Source organism: Pempheris klunzingeri, chromosome 2, assembly GCF_042242105.1.
Source record: "Pempheris klunzingeri isolate RE-2024b chromosome 2, fPemKlu1.hap1, whole genome shotgun sequence".
NCBI classification, from domain to species: Eukaryota; Metazoa; Chordata; class Actinopteri; order Acropomatiformes; family Pempheridae; genus Pempheris; species Pempheris klunzingeri.
Window position 1 is genome coordinate 6261189 of NC_092013.1, and position 11851 is coordinate 6273039.

Genomic DNA, 11851 nt, shown 5'->3' on the forward strand with positions numbered 1-11851 from the left:
AACAAAAAATCTCTGCCGTCATTCGGAGTTATACATTACACGCAGTATCTCCATTCAGTGAATCACATAGAATGAATTTTTCTGTTTGGACTTTCAGAAAAATGTACAGCCTCAGAGTTGTAAATGTGCGAACAAAATCCACAGAGTATCAGTTATGAAAGATTAATGCAAGGTTTCCCCCAAAAACACCGCAATGCACTGTATCTCCACAGATAATCAAAGTGAGCTTGTTCGTAGTCGATGAAGAAATTTAAAAAAGTAACTTTGCCTCCTGATTTTAAATCCCCAGTGTGCATGAGCAAACAGAATCTGATGGTACCATAACTTACACCACAGTGTAGAGTCCACACAGCGTATCTAGGTCTAATTCATTTTAAAGATTACATGTTTTTTTTAGTTGTCATACTAGCCAAAATGTGAAAAATATGTGTGTCATACTTGGAAGTCATTGTTTCTGTATTTTTGGGAATCCCAGATTGATCCGCCACCTCCATTTGTTTCAGAGCAGATTTACGTGCAAGTGATTTCTCATCGACTAGAAAGTGGCTGAAGTCTGTAGAACTCTAGAGATGTCTGTGGATGATGTAAACATGAAAACTAAACAGTATGCATTCAGTACTTCCTAACAGCAAAGACTACTTTTTCGTTTCAACATCATGGAAAACATCCATTGGCATAAAGCATTGACAATACACAGCTGTGTCCGGTGCTACATATACAGTTCTTGTCCCCAAATTAGATAAATTGGTTATATTAAAACTCAAAGGGAGGGGGGGGGAGATGCGCAAAGGTACAACCATACAAAACAAATACACTGAAAATGAAACTTTAAGGAAAGGAAAGCATTTTATACTCCCCTTGATTTGCAAAATACGGAGTAAGATCCCTCTTCGTTTCCATTCGGGCAATATGGAATCACTTTATAGACATTCTTCAGACCCAAATTGCACAGCTTTCTATGTATTTGCACATATTCTAAGACTTATCAACCGATTTATTCATTCGAGAATATTAACTGGTGGTGATCCTCTTTAACATCCACTCATGTCGGGGCTGTTTCACACAACTTTTCTCTGATTTTACAGTGGGTGAACCTCAATATTACTAATGTCATGTTTTTAAAAACACACCTCACAAAATGTCTCATCAGCACAACCTCGTGTTTAGGTTTCAACTGGTAAATTATCTGCACAGTCTGGTCAATAGGACTCAGCGTTAACAGGCAACATGCAAAACTATTTGTTGTCAGCTTCTTTGAGTATGAAACAATTAAGCAGTACAACCTTTGTGTAACAGACAAACTTAAAAGAAAAAAAAAAACAAATCTGGCATTACTATCTTAGTGTTGTGTTAGTGTTTTATCAGCAGCTTGATGGTTTAGCACTAACCTCCCGGACATATTTAGACACAAACATCATTTTCATGTTTGACACGTATACACAGGAAGACAGAGCAGACTGGCTGAGAGAAATGAGAAAGAGAAAAAAAAAAAAAAAAAGACAATGGCCACTACAGAACGTCCGATCCCTTCCTGTCCATCGATGATGACCATCGATGACACATCAGTAGAAGAAGCAAATGTCATCAGATTTTGTTTCTGTTCCTCCTCAGCGCTGCACAATCCGTCATGGTCCTTGTAAACCAAAAATATCCACAAGCAGGAGATGGAAGTCAAACAAAGGAGAAGCCAAAGTAACATGTTTTCCTTAGAGGTAAAGTTTCTGCCATCAGTCGAGTCCTCGCCAAACCAAACCAATGCAGAAGTAAGATGCACAGATCCTGCCATAGGAGGAACATGCGCAGATACTGTACATATTGACTCTTTTCTCAAGACTTAACCCTTGTTTTCCCTTTGTGCCATTGCCAGCCGAGTTTTTTTCCTCCTCGCTGCCACTCTGGTCAGTAGTTGGTGTAGTTAGTGGCAGGTAGGGGACATTTTTTTGGGGAGGGGGGGGGGGGGAGGGGGGTGCTACTGGATTTGACAGGCTGTGGAGGGAGAAGCCTGGCAGCACATGCAGGTGGGGTTGACTGCTTTCGGGGGGATCAGATCCAGGTCCTCGTCATCAGGGATCTCGTCGAGCCGGTACCCATCCTTCAGGAGCTGGATGTTCAGGTCCTGGTTGATCTGCTGTAGAGGCAAAAGGGTGGAGATACAGCATCAGCAGGGCTTCAAGACAATTCTGAGAAAAGCCTTAAACTAGGAAAGACTTTGTTAGTTACATCAGTTACTAAGTTGATTCTATAGATATCATTACAGATGTTCAAAAATATGGTGATCTAACTTTACTAAAACAGGCAGCAACATACAGAGTACAGACACGACGAAACTGGGGTTAGACGTGAAGCGAAACCAAACAAAATACATTCACTTTAAGCAGAAGAAATGAACAGGAATTTGAAGGAGAACCATGGATAAATCATTACAGACGACTGTGAGTATGAATGCTCGGAAGAGGCAGTATACATTCTTTCAGTGGGTGCACAAATACCTTTTGTGAGAGGTGGGACAAAGGAAATGGGTGAGCAGGGGGGGATGATGTTTGTGGATTCACCAAAGAACGCTGTGAAACAGTATAATGTATAATGTGTGTATAGATACCTGGTCCCTCAGACATCTCACCTCGGCTGAGGAGTATCCTGATGAGGAGTATCTGGACATGTCGAAGTCATCATCACTGAAAGACAGGAGGCAGCGGCAGTAAGACAAAAGCATCTAGGGTCTAAATGATAGTAAGAGATGGTCAAATGTAAATAAAAGATGTTTAAATAAGTGGTGTGGCTATTTAATACTAAAATAATGATTAAAACCAAATATACTGATTATTAGATTTAAAACATTTTGATTCAGTGAAGACTTGGTTGGTCTATGGTTCCAGTTTGTAATGAAAGATTTTTTGTCTTTCTTACTTTCTTATTCAGTCCCTCATGACATCTGATGACAGCATTTAAATGAGTAGTCTGGATTAATTGAAGTAGGGTTGTATGAAGTAGCTAGTTAGTGTATCCCACCTAGTTTGGCAGGAGTCCCAGCACAGATGCTAAGCAATGCACTGCTGTGATGTTGATGGGGACCTCAGAAAAATATATTTTCACCACCTAAAAAAGGGCCTACCAAAAAAAAAAAATCAATAGCAGCTTAACTGTAAGCTATATTTAGAATATTTTCACCGCTTTACTTTGCTTTCAGGCAGCCTTTTCAACAGGGAAGCTCTTCTCTTTCTTTTCACACTCTTTAAAGTTAACCATTTGAACTAACCATTTAAAAACACCAAAGTCAGCAACTCCTGTGTTCTGTGAGATAAAATCTATTGTTTTTGTGAATGGAGCAAACAAAGAGGAAGAGAAGAAAAGCTTCAGTTCCCCATTAAACAGGGCTGTCTGATGTAAAGTGGCGGGAATATTCTCACTATAGCGTACACTTACACTGATGCTGATTTTGTTAGGTGGGTTTTTTTAAATTTGTTTTTCTGTCCTTCCCATCCATAGAAGTACGTTACTTGCTGGGACTCCTGTCTGCGTCTCCAAACTGGGGGCATCCTGACTGCCATCTACACTGCCTAGGGATAAGCATCTCATACGGCTCCACTCCAAAAAAATTCCTTTACAATTTTCCAATATTCATGAGCAGCTGAGTCTCTTATTTGAACTGGCAGATTGGCTGACTAGTAAACATAAGCGTTTTTACTCCCCAGAGACAACCTACTGCTGCTGTCTCCATTCCTATGGAAATGATTGGCTTTAATATTGAGACTGAATGAACAGAAAAACACAACATACATGTTCCACGACATACAGGAAACTAACAAAGCATTTTCTACATCACATTTGATCTATGTATGACATTGTCATGCTAATGCAGCCCTTTTTTTTCCCCCCACCAAGTGAGTAATCTGCCTTTCATACACTGTGAATAAACAGCGACATTGTGCAAAGGCTGTGCACGTGAATCTCAAACGAGGACAATAAACAAACGGGTGTCCAGTGCGGCTGCGAGTAGAGAAAGGGTGTCAGAAGGGTGTGTGTGATGCAACACATGATATAAGCTTGGCTGGCCTCCAGAGCGCTCATTTCACAGGAGACGGTTTCCCTCGCGTCGCAGCGCACGTAGAGCACAAAGGGTGGGAGTCATCTGTGTCAAATACAGACCTGCTGGTTCAGGGTGGAAGAGAGCACTTCCTCTGAGCTGCTTTTCCCTGTCCAAATCCTCACCCCACTATCCTCTAATCCTGCGCCCTGGGAGAGGCTTTGCCCCTTTTTAGGATGCCTTCTGTTGGGAACCCTCACAAGTTGCTCTATGGATTAATGTGCCATCATGACAGAGTGAGACCAACAAAACTACAACTTAGCCACTTTCTTCTTTCCCTTCCTTTTAGGTCATCCTGAAAAGTTTGCTCTTCTAACTGTGTCATATTTCAGAGGAACTCAACAGAACTCAATATGGACAAACTGCGTGATGTACATACCTGTCAGTGTCCAGTGCTACCAGCGGCTTCTCATCCGGGCTCTGGTCTAAAGAGGAGTAGCCCTTGTTTGGCACCACCAACCTGAAGTTGAGCGCAGAAAACAGGACAGAACGCAAAGAAGACACACAGAGGACATTTTAAATAGCATTCAACACTCAGTAGAAGTCACAAAAATAGTTTTGAAATCATGGAAAACGTAATAGAGAAATGTGAGACAGCTTCACGCAAAATAGGATAATATTGCGCTCTGCTTACAGGCCACAAAGAAACAAAAATTGGGGCCAATCTGTAGCCTTCAGACTGCAGGCGTTCCCAGATTATCTTTCCCCCACGGAGACTCGTGGTCCAGACCAGTCGGTAGCCTTTCTTACATTTCCACTAATCCACCAGGGTGTGGGATTAGACAGATGAGCCAGTTGTCGATACTGTGGGTTGTACTGGGTTTATGCTCAGTGCTCTGACTCTTTTATCAGCATTCACACTCCAAACATCCAGTTCCCCTTCTCTAATAAAAAGCTTTTGTGTGTTTGGTTGTAACATTAGGAAGTCTGACTGCGTCCCTGGCAGCCTGGCACCAAATACCGCCCTCAGTAGCAGGCCATGCTTTTCGGTAGGTTATGGTATTTTGCATTGAATGTTGCACAGACGATACAAAAATATATAACTTGAGATGCTGATTGATGGAAAGTGTAATATTTGTGCATGTTGGTTAACATAACTGAGAATCCAACAGGCAGTGGCGGCTCTTACCTTGTCCTGGCATTCTTCTTGGGTTGTTGATTGACAGGACTTCCCACGGTGCCATTCTTCACTGATCCCTTCCTGGCGAGGTCCCTCTGTTTCTCTGTGCAACCACAGGATGTGAGCTCATCAGTAAATCCACCAATAAACTTCAACTTCATGACCATCAGTGGTAGATTCAGAAGGTTTTATTTCTCGGAAAAAGTAACCAAGCAGGCTCATAGTTCTCTGCTATACAGTGCAGCCAGCACAGAAACCAATCAGGTGTGAAAGAGATCATGTCTTTAATATGGATGCCATTTTTCCGTTGCTGCAGCACTTAGTCAGCGAGTCTTCATCAGCACATAAGTGTATGGATAGATATCATGAAAATATGTAATTTTCTTACTATAGGAAGTGTGGAATTATGTGTCAGTCTGTTGGAGATACTACGTGTTGCATGAGCGTTAAAAACATCTGGAGCAGCTGATGAAATCCAACTTCAACGTGGGACCTATATTTTCAATATAAATATGTTTTAGAGGATGGGATCCTTTGGCAAAGCTGAACTTTTTTGAGATATTGACATGTGACTTCCTGCTGGCAATATTTTTAGCATGTTTTTTGGAGCAGAGCTCTCAGGACTAAACAAAAATGAGGAAACCTGAGTGCGATAAAGGCTTTGACGGCGTTGAGGCGGCGCAATAACAGAGGCAGCACTGAAATGTTGTGACACCTCTGACGGTAGAGATAAATCGCCATGCTGGGGAATATAATTCACTGGCGTACAATGCTCCTAGTGAATGTCATGTGATACTGGATATGAACTGGTGCTGAACAGAATGGTGGAGTTTAATAAACCTGCTGCAGGTGTGCAGACAAACTTCAAATCTAAAATCTAAATCTAAAAGCAATCTACATGGGCTTCCCATTATTTTCTACTTCTTAGACCTTAATCACAGAGTGTGAGGTCATGGGGTGTCATGTATTGATTTGCAGCGTGTTGGTTGTGATACCTATTTGGACTTGCAGTGGGGAGGGCTTGTAGTTCATGGCCACAGTCTCCCCCTTGGCGTCGGGGTCTGCCTCTGAGGTGGAGGATGCTGCTGGGTCCTATAAAAAAAAAAAAAAAAAAGGCACAATACAGAGCATGTTATATAACAACTCACATGATATCTTTCGTTGGTACAATCTTAAATATGTCTCTTCACAGACCTTCATAATCCTAGTTGTGTCACTGCTGCAATATTTACTAATTCAGTAGCTGACAGAGATTAAGCTCAGACCCAAGCTGTTTTCTAGTAATATGCTTCCAATCAAGTTGGGCTATACTACCATGGGGCACCTGAAATTGAACGCAGTCCTGAGGACACAATCAGCTCAGTACTGAGAGCAGCCCCCTGATTTATCACCAGAATAGCACAGCCGAGAAAATCAACCATTTTTTCCCCAAACCTGCTTGTGTCCAATACCCTGGCGAGATTTCCCCAAGCCTATTTGCTACTATAGCTGCCTGGTTGGCGGCATCAATAGGCTTGAGTGTTCTGCCTATGTCGCTGGCTGTGTCTCTTTTATGTGAGAGCGGTGACGGCATGGGGAGGAGGCCGTGGGAGAACAGAGGGGGTTGCTGTTGGAGCCTCGGTTTCCCCAGATTGAGAGTGGGGAGCAGGGCCGCGCTTGGCCTGCTCTGCTGACAGAGCTCCACATTATGTTGATCCTACAGGCCTCCCCTTGTTGCACTCTGAGGGACTCCACTGGCCACATGGGCGAAGGTTTACAGGCATTTGGCCTGCAGTAACTGTGTCAGGGTTCTCACAGCTTTTTGAGAGTAAAATTCGAGTGCCTTTCAAACACTTTCAAGGTACTTTAATCAAAAATGTCCAGTCTCTCAAGGCCAAAGTTGACACAATTCCTTAATTGTTACAATAAATGCAACTGCATAAAATAAAGTTTATAGATCTCCTGTATGTCCACAACGATGAATATATATTGTTCATATGTTTATTTTTACCAGTTGTTCATATTGACTTTGATTTTTGTTTTGATCAGGATTATTTAATACTTGAATGCATGTAAAATGGGTAGCTAGCTACCTTTAATGTACATGCAAGCATAATATCAAAGACCAGAGGGCGTTAAAATTGAGCATTTTCCAAACTTTCAAGACTCCCTCTCCTGAGAAATGGCTGCTTTAGTTAAAGGATCCTCCAAGCAATGAAATAACTGAATCTGAAGCTTTACAGTTAAAGTCGAGCATTCATGAGCAGATAGAGTAGATAAAAGCCTACTGCTCGTATAAACACCTCTTCATAATGTAAAATGAAATATATAATCTCATGATGGAAAATAAGTGCTGAATGTTTAAAAGAAGAATAACAGGCATAAACGTATTTATACTTAATAAAACCTTTGCAAAAAAGAAAACATCAGCGACGTCTTGGGGGGTTTACAAACAGGTCTAGACACACATATGCATGAATCTATTTCATTAAAGCCCTTTTCATGGTATTATTGTGACAGACCATCAGGAATTTAGGCCAATTCCATGAGACCAATAGAGCTTATCCAATCTCACCGGGCCTTATGAAAAATTCATGAGTATTTAGCAGGGACAGTGACAGACTTATTTTGCATATCGATTTTCATGTAACACAAGCTGCCAACAACACAATCTGGTAAACAGCATAGCAAAGCACAACATACTTATAGATACATGCGATGTCTAGTTCATAACGTGGCTTCATTGCCATTGGAGCAAAAGACAAATACTGAATGGTTGAAATGTTTCTCAGCAGTGGACTGCAGCTTTCCACCTCTTGAACTCTTCCGTTTCCCCACTTCTCAACAAAAACTCATGATACATGACAGGCTGGTGATTTATCTTTTTTTTCCCCTTTAAACCGTGGTCCGATACGGCCAAATACGCCTTCCCTTCGATTGATACAACAGCCTCATCCTCATCTGGTGATGAAGCATTGTTCACTTAGCTGGAATAATTAATGAGCGCTGCAACAGTGAATACATTATGCACACTAGTAGGAGCAGTGAAAGCACGGTGCACAGATGAGGTATTCCCTTTGTCACAAGCACAAACATGAGCTCTCTCTGTGCTGTGACAGGCCCTTTCCTTGGATCATTAGGCTTACCCACAGGATTTCTTTTTTTATTATTATTATTATTATTATTATTCTTGTTCTTCACACTTCGCTTCCACCACGGAAAGATACTGTGATGCGGGTAGGGTCATGTCGCCTGTCGGATAAATCCCTTTGAAATTTTTCAGCAGTGAATAATGAAAGGGATTCAGCACTTAGCTGTCTGTAACAGAATTCACAGCCACTTCTTGAACATAAGACAGCACAATTACTGACAGCAGCTGAAGCGGGCAGCCCACAATATACAAGCTAAAACTCCTCTTAAAATATAACAGCTTACACTTTATCAGTGTAAAGTTTGGCCTGTAGAAATGCTACCTAAAGTTCCCAAACCTAAATACTCTGCATAATAAATCCTTATATGCATCTGATGTATTGTTATTACCTTAATTTGCTGAACAGTCAGTGAAAGCAGTGAGCTGAGGTGGGCCAAAGTCAGCTAGACACTTTAAAATAAACATTAAGGGCATATAATTCTCTGTAGAACCGTATGTGAGAGCTGACAGTCACTAACAAATGATCAGAACCTGACCTGTAACATATGGGGCGACATACTGATTTTGATGTACTGCAAGTGAAACATGGCAGGAGGCCCTGACCTTCACATGCACCCACACTCACTCACAGTCGCGCAAACGTGTGTTCACTCACACACACACACACACACACACACACAAACACCTAAATGAAATGACCCCTTAGTCTCATGAGCCTGTCCTCCTGTTAGCGACTCCTTTACTGCCTCTGATGATGAAGAGCCACGAGGCTGCTGACACAGCACAGACACCAGGCCGTTGGTAGGATTATACATCACGGGCTGCCACTGACCAATAGCAGTGGAGACTGATACATCAGGTGACCAACAGCAGAGCTACAGTAATCACTATCAAATGTCCTTGTGCTTAATAATGGTCCTGTTTGTAAAGTGTTACTGAGATATTATGTTTTATTCAAAAACTACTTTTACTTAAGAGTAAACTAAAGTTAATGTACATTTGTATAGTGAAACAATGGAACATGTAACAGATAATATACAATAGCTCAGTCATTCACGTGACTAATAATCTTGTATAAAGCTGTTTTATCTGCGTGAAATTCATTCTCAACAAGGAGGCAGGTGCCAAGTGTCTGCTTACGGTTTAGGAATCACAATTAAGTTATTAGCATTAAAATGCACAGCCATGTGTGCCACAGCAACTGTGATCCTGACACAATCAGGTACGGTATAAACATAAAGTGAGGGGCTGTTTCAGAGGCTGGAGGTGCCAAAGAGGGGAATAAAACATTTAAGAGCCCCACAGTGCTGTTTTGAATCTGTCATAATAATTACATGAGTTTCAGGAAAACGCTGCTGCCACGATCCATGAATCTCTGATAATGGATTCAATTCCACTTAAATCTCGCTGGGTGAAACATGAGAGCAAACTCATCAAATCTTCATAGGGAGAGCCTGCTGCATAAAAAAAAAAGAGGAGACTTTCTGTAGTGGCGAAAGTGTGTTCTTCTGTGATTTCTGATGGAGTTTAGCCTCAGGGGTGGAAGGGCTGGGGAAGCACGAGTGTGATAATGAACAGTAGAACTTGGAGCTCTGCTTTTTGCCTAAACCCCTGAGGCAAAAACTTAAAAAAAAAAAAAAAAAAAAAAAAAAATGGACAGCTGTTTGAGACTGCTTTGTTTGAAGTGTGGGGAATAAAGCCTGCACATTAGAATTATCCACAGTAATAAAAAGCTGAGTCGAAGCTGAAACACAAGATCAAGTGAAAATGAAATGTAGGGAATAAGAGCAGAGGATTAGTTAATCAGTGGTGACCATTATTATGATCTTGTGCAGTTTGTAATGGCCAACACAGAGAAACACACCCTCATGCTTTAGGCTATGTATCTGAAAGTTGTCATATGATAAATCATGGGAGGAGAGGCTCCTCTCTGTCCACGGGCCTGCTCCTGCTCCTGCTCCTGCTCCTGCTCCTGCTCCTGCTCGTCATCATCACGGCTGCAGGCTGCAGCACCGGGTTTGGAGACACTGCTCCAACTCACGCCATCATTTTGTCTTTTTTTTTTTCTTCCCCTCCTCTATTCACGCGATCATTTGGTCTCATCACGACCTAAATAACACGTCACCCGCTGACGAAATGTAAAAACAGTGAACTATGGCAAGCTATTGGTGTAAACAAGCGCATACTGACAAAATCACCATTTAAGCCAAGTGCGCAGTTTAATCACTATGGCACAATAAAGTGAAGCCTTGTTTGTGATCTAACTATCACATGCATTGTATTTATGTGTTTCTATGTGGAATGATGCAGCCGTTATTCTCTCATGTATAAAATAATATCTAAAAAAAAAAAAATCAAATCAAAATCAACCTACACCCATCCCACAGCTCCAGTTTGTGTCACAGCTGTAGGTTCATATCAGCTGGCTCTCACGCACACATTATGTGACACAGCTGTCACACTAAACCGCACAAACGACACAAAAACGTTGCGGTTTTGTCCTCAATAGAATAAAATTAGCATACGATGTGTTTTTGTGTGTCCTCTCTTACCAAAGGCTGAGTCTCGCCGTTAACTGGAGGTACTTGAAACCTGTCGATTTCTTCCATCATTTTGGCGAAGCGTTGACAATAAACGACACTGCAGCCGAGATAAACGGTGACTTTTGTCTAACTGTACCGGTTTGTGGCGCTCGGTTGTCGGGATGTTTCGTTTTTCAGCATGATAGCAGCTCGTTTTCCTCCATCCTGACAGAGGTGACTCGACAGCAAAACAGCAGTACCGCCCCACTTCCGGGTTCATTGAATATTCATGAGCGGGCTGTCCAATCACAGAGGAGATCATATTGAAGTGCGTAGTGAAGCAAATTAATAGTGAATTTAAATATCTAATCGAAATGTTTATACGAGCCCAACGCTTGGATTTGAGATTTGAATATTAGTTTACACATATTTAGCGTTATTCCACATGTGTTTACTTAATGATAGTAAAATAAGGATGGAGGTAATTTGAGAAATACAACCAGATCTTCAGCATAATACATCCTAACATAACAACATTTTCCATCCCAGTTTACTGTTCACCTTACTCAAAAACATACCATTACATAATTTGTGGCTTTCAATGCATATTTAAAATCCCAATTCAATTAATTGATAACATTTGCACTCTCTCTATACACAATATAAATCCATACTATCGTCCATACTATATAAATATATGTACTATATATTATATAAATAATATACTATATAAATACTATATAAATATATGTATATCTATACCTACTATATAAATATATGTGTATCTCCCCTACAGTGTATTCATATTTATACTGCTGTCTATACTGTACATATCTTATCTAAAGTGTAGTCGCCATATTCATATCCAGTATCAGCTGATTATTCTGATTATAACATAAACTGGTATTAGTTGCACTTACACCTGCACTCCATGTTTATACTTATACTGATCTATCTTCTACTGTGGGCCATATATTTGAGTTCTTCCTATCAGA

General features: G+C 41.1%; 1 protein-coding gene across 2 annotated transcripts; it reads right to left on the reverse strand.

The window, feature by feature from the left end:
* Positions 1-1950: 1950 nt before the first annotated feature.
* fam219aa (family with sequence similarity 219 member Aa) lies at positions 1951-11095 on the reverse strand. 2 transcript variants are annotated; one of them, XM_070842757.1, is made up of 6 exons: positions 10887-11095; positions 6200-6296; positions 5214-5307; positions 4464-4544; positions 2621-2675; positions 1951-2128 (listed from the first exon to the last, which is right to left on the reverse strand). In XM_070842757.1, the coding sequence occupies exons 1-6, from the start codon at positions 10944-10946 to the stop codon at positions 1970-1972; spliced, it is 546 nt and encodes a 181-aa protein (XP_070698858.1). In that variant the 5' UTR covers positions 10947-11095; the 3' UTR covers positions 1951-1969. The 2 variants fall into 2 exon arrangements, with proteins under 2 accessions (XP_070698858.1, XP_070698851.1); XM_070842750.1 differs by having other exon boundaries at positions 2600-2675.
* Positions 11096-11851: the final 756 nt, after the last annotated feature.

Coding starts and splice junctions, on each gene's coding strand:
- fam219aa (XM_070842750.1), bottom strand. CDS start 10,946: ATGATGGAAGAAATCGACAGGTTTCAAGTACCTCCAGTTAACGGCGAG. Junction 4,545..5,213: donor AAGAAGAATGCCAGGACAAG/GTAAGAGCCGCC, acceptor GCTCAACTTCAG/GTTGGTGGTGCCAAACAAGG. Junction 2,129..2,599: donor TGAGATGTCTGAGGGACCAG/GTATCTATACAC, acceptor TTGCCTCTACAG/CAGATCAACCAGGACCTGAA.